General features: G+C 47.0%; 1 protein-coding gene across 4 annotated transcripts in view; it reads right to left on the bottom strand.

Moving 5' to 3' along the window:
• The window catches only part of LOC113824097 (hornerin), a 10,731-nt gene that overhangs the window by 163 nt on the left and 5,568 nt on the right, over positions 1-5,000 (bottom strand). For 3 of the 4 annotated variants that reach the window (XM_070136509.1, XM_070136511.1, XM_070136512.1), the window contains 3 exons: positions 2,557-5,000; positions 1,660-2,460; positions 1-346 (listed from right to left, as the gene is read on the bottom strand). The exon at positions 1-346 is cut by the window's left edge and continues 163 nt beyond it; the exon at positions 2,557-5,000 is cut by the window's right edge. In XM_070136509.1, coding sequence (XP_069992610.1) covers positions 180-346; positions 1,660-2,460; positions 2,557-5,000 — 3,412 coding nt within the window. In that variant the 3' untranslated portion in view covers positions 1-179. Of the gene's footprint in view, positions 347-1,047; positions 1,112-1,659 lie in introns of all 4 variants that reach the window. The other variant, XM_070136510.1, reaches the window with a different exon arrangement.

The raw sequence follows: 5,000 nt of genomic DNA, 5'->3' as shown, positions 1-5,000 counted from the left end.
TACCGATACAAAAATGGACTTTGGAAATGTTTCATGTAAAATGTATCAAAATAATTTATAATTATTTGGCACACCATGAAGCCCAATCAATGTTACACTTTCCATGCATAGTCTCTTCATTTTGGAAAAGCGCAATTTATCTTTAATCTAATGCCACACATATGGGTCAGTTACATAATCTACCACTCGATAGCTGGCTTGCACACCCAGTGATGATCGGGGTGGTGGTAACAGGTGTCGAAACAGCACTTCTCGGTCGCGCCGCAGGAGTCATCGTTAATGCACTGTTTGGGGGGATTTCCCGTCGGACACTGCTTGGTCTCGGCGGGGCAGTATCCCGCATGCACTGTAGGCGGAGTGGATGTAAAGTTGGTATGAGTATGAGTATGCATGCAAATGTGTTCAACATGTGTGACAACTTATTGGTCAGCGTGTTTTCATCACAAAACTGTGAAATGGGCAGAAAGTGTGATTGCGGTAGAGTTTAGCACTGAGAAGTATTAAAAGAAAATTAACACTGGAAATAGATGAGTAGAATAGTATAAGCTCTAGGGAAATAAGCGAACATGAGGTTCCTGGCAGTAGGTATACCATAAAATAGACATGGATGAATGTAGACGTGTTAAAAGATTATAGACCCCCATGCCAAGTTGTGATATAGGTATCCCACATCTATTGTGTTGGACACGTTGGCCAGTAAATTGGAAACCGTATCAACTACATATATTACCTTCTAGAGACATTATACAATTTTTCGATATTCTTTGAAAACATCAGACGCATATTTTTTTTTCTTCTGCTGGCTTAATTGATATCTAAAGGTGTCACGGTCTGTGCATATTTCTACCGTCACAATATATATATATATATATATATATATATATATATATATATATATATATATATATATATATATATATTTTATCTATCATAATCAAAATTGGAAATCCTATTAAGCAATCTAAATCTCTCAGTTTCATTCCTAATTTTATATTTTATATCAAGTATTTTTCATATAAAATACACTAGGGAGAATTATCTTATTACCTTTAATTGCCAGCAGACCGCTTGGGAGGGAGATAAGACTGGAGACTCCCGGAGGACAGGGTAGCTGTTGAGAATTGGTCTGTTTAAGTGCATTTCTATGGGTTGGACCAGATTTAAAGGCAAATTGAAAACGTCAACAGCTCTATACTCATTCCTTTGATTATCCATGATATATTATTATTTTATACATGGAAACAATACGCTAGAAGGAAAATTCGTGTTATTTTTCTATGAATAACTATTATGAAACCAAATAGATTTAGAAATATTCATACTGCGGGAAGATAAAATGATTCCAGATTCATTGACCAACATGCTATATTTTTTTGCTTTTTGTTTATTGCCAGAAGTGCATACGTGTTGTTGAATGATTTTCGCACAGGATCATGCTATTTTTCCTGAACGATATTAGTAAAAGTATATTCTACAACTGCTTGCCTCCAGTAAATACTCATGCTTTTTTAAGACATGGATTTCACAGAAAGGAAGTCTGAAGATTTGAAAAAAAAAAAAAAAAAATAGCTATTAACTACAGACAGTTATGAATAAGAATACAATGTGTAAATAGTCAAAAACATTTTATGAACAATCAAAAAACGAAATTATTCTTACCAGAGCCTGACGGTTGGCCGAACGTTGATGACGAAGTGCTGCTTGAACCAGGTCTTGAAGAATCTGAGCGAGAACCACTAAGACTTGAAGAGCCGGGGCCAAATGCACCTGGACGAGAACTACCGAAAGATCCCGATGCAGTTGAACCAGGACCAGAGCCAGTGCCACTAGTGCCTACTTTAGAAGGACTTCCACGACGCGGAGATCCAGACTCTGAAGAAGGAGCGAAGGAAGAGGGCGCGGAAAAGCCAGTGCGGTGAGCTCCAAACCCAGGTTTATTGAAGGAGCTTTCTATAACATCAAGGGTGACGCTGCCACTGGAGGAACCAGGGATCCTAGACCCAGAACCAGTTCCTTTAATTCCTCCAGAACCAGGTGAACCAGGGCGAGAACCAGAAGCGCCAAAAGTAGAACCAGACCCAGGTGAACCAGGAGCGCCAAAAGTGGAAGAAGACCCAGATGAACCTGGGCGAGAACCGAAAGTAGAACCAGATCCAGGTGAACCTGGGGGAGAACCAGGAGCACCTAAAGTAGAACCAGATCCAGGTGAACCAGGAGAACCAAGAGTAGAACCAGATCCAGGTGAACCAGGAGCACTAAGAGTGGAACCAGACCCATGTGAACCAGGAGCACCAAAAGTAGAACCAGATCCAGATGAACCTGGGGGAGAACCAGGAGCACCTAAAGTAGAACCAGATCCAGGTGAACCAGGAGCACCAAGAGTGGAACCAGACCCATGTGAACCAGGAGCACCAAAAGTAGAACCAGATCCAGATGAACCTGGGGGAGAACCAAGAGCACCTAAAGTAGAACCAGATCCAGGTGAACCTGGGGGAGAACCAAGAGCACCTAAAGTAGAACCAGATCCAGGTGAACCTGGGGGAGAACCAAGAGCACCTAAAGTAGAACCAGATCCAGGCGAACCTGGCTTTGAGCCATACCCATATCCAGAAGCACCAGAACCACTGCCAGTAGAACTAGAGCCAGAAGCTGGGCGAGAACCGAACGTAGAACCAGACCCAGGTGAACCTGGGCGAGAACCATGAGAACCGAAACTAGAACCAGACCCAGGTGAACCTGGGCGAGAACCATGAGAACCGAAACTAGAACCAGACCCAGGTGAACCTGGGCGAGAACCATGAGAACCGAAAGTAGAACCAGAACCTAAACTAGAACCAGACCCAGGTGAACCTGGGCGAGAACCAGAAGAACCGAAAGTGGAAGAAGATCCAGATGAACCTGGGCGGGAACCAGAAGCGCCAAAAGTAGAACCAGACCCAGGTGAACCAGGGCGAGAACCAGTAGCACCTATTGTAGAACCAGATCCAGGCGAACCTGGCTTTGAGCCATACCCATATCCAGAAGCACCAGAACCACTGCCAGTAGAACTAGAACCAGGAGAAGCTGGGCGAGAACCAAGGGAACCGAAACTAGAACCAGACCCAGATGAACCTGGGCGAGAACCAGAACTGAACGTAGAACCAGACCCAGGTGAACCAGGAGCGCCAAAAGTGGAAGAAGATCCAGATGAACCTGGGCGAGAACCATGAGAACCGAAAGTAGAACCAGATCCAGGTGAACCTGGGGGAGAACCAGGAGCACCTAAAGTAGAACCAGATCCAGGTGAACCAGGAGCACCAAGAGTAGAACCAGATCCAGGTGAACCAGGAGCACCAAAAGTAGAACCAGATCCAGATGAACCTGGAGGAGAACCAGGAGCACCTAAAGTAGAACCAGATCCAGGTGAACCAGGAGCACCAAGAGTGGAACCAGATCCAGGTGAACCAGGAGCACCAAGAGTGGAACCAGATCCAGCTGGGCGAGAACCGAAAGTAGAACCAGACCCAGGTGAACCTGGGCGAGAACCATGAGAACCGAAACTAGAACCAGACCCAGGTGAACCTGGGCGAGAACCATGAGAACCGAAACTAGAACCAGACCCAGGTGAACCTGGGCGAGAACCATGAGAACCGAAACTAGAACCAGACCCAGGTGAACCTGGGCGAGAACCATGAGAACCGAAACTAGAACCAGACCCAGGTGAACCTGGGCGAGAACCATGAGAACCGAAAGTAGAACCAGAACCTAAACTAGAACCAGACCCAGGTGAACCTGGGCGAGAACCAGAAGAACCGAAAGTGGAAGAAGATCCAGATGAACCTGGGCGGGAACCAGAAGCGCCAAAAGTAGAACCAGACCCAGGTGAACCAGGGCGAGAACCAGTAGCACCTATTGTAGAACCAGATCCAGGCGAACCTGGCTTTGAGCCATACCCATATCCAGAAGCACCAGAACCACTGCCAGTAGAACTAGAGCCAGAAGCTGGGCGAGAACCGAACGTAGAACCAGACCCAGGTGAACCTGGGCGAGAACCATGAGAACCGAAACTAGAACCAGACCCAGGTGAACCTGGGCGAGAACCATGAGAACCGAAAGTAGAACCAGACCCAGGTGAACCTGGGCGAGAACCATGAGAACCGAAACTAGAACCAGACCCAGGTGAACCTGGGCGAGAACTAGAAGAACCGAAAGTGGAAGAAGATCCAGATGAACCTGGTCGGGAACCAGAAGCGCCAAAAGTAGAACCAGACCCAGGTGAACCAGGGCGAGAACCAGTAGCACCTATTGTAGAACCAGATCCAGGCGAACCTGGCTTTGATCCATACCCATATCCAGAAACACCAGAACCACTGCCAGTAGAACTAGAGCCAGAAGCTGGGCGAGAACCGAACGTAGAACCAGACCCAGGTGAACCTGGGCGAGAACCATGAGAACCGAAACTAGAACCAGACCCAGGTGAACCTGGGCGAGAACCATGAGAACCGAAACTAGAACCAGACCCAGGTGAACCTGGGCGAGAACCATGAGAACCGAAAGTAGAACCAGAACCTAAACTAGAACCAGACCCAGGTGAACCTGGGCGAGAACCAGAAGAACCGAAAGTGGAAGAAGATCCAGATGAACCTGGGCGGGAACCAGAAGCGCCAAAAGTAGAACCAGACCCAGGTGAACCAGGGCGAGAACCAGTAGCACCTATTGTAGAACCAGATCCAGGCGAACCTGGCTTTGAGCCATACCCATATCCAGAAGCACCAGAACCACTGCCAGTAGAACTAGAGCCAGAAGCTGGGCGAGAACCGAACGTAGAACCAGACCCAGGTGAACCTGGGCGAGAACCATGAGAACCGAAACTAGAACCAGACCCAGGTGAACCTGGGCGAGAACCATGAGAACCGAAAGTAGAACCAGACCCAGGTGAACCTGGGCGAGAACCATGAGAACCGAAACTAGAACCAGACCCAGGTGAACCTGGGCGAGAACTAGAAGAACCGAAAGTGGAA

The sequence above is a fragment of the Penaeus vannamei genome, chromosome 22 (assembly GCF_042767895.1).
Source record: "Penaeus vannamei isolate JL-2024 chromosome 22, ASM4276789v1, whole genome shotgun sequence".
NCBI classification, from domain to species: Eukaryota; Metazoa; Arthropoda; class Malacostraca; order Decapoda; family Penaeidae; genus Penaeus; species Penaeus vannamei.
This window is presented reverse-complemented; position numbering and strand designations above follow the sequence as displayed.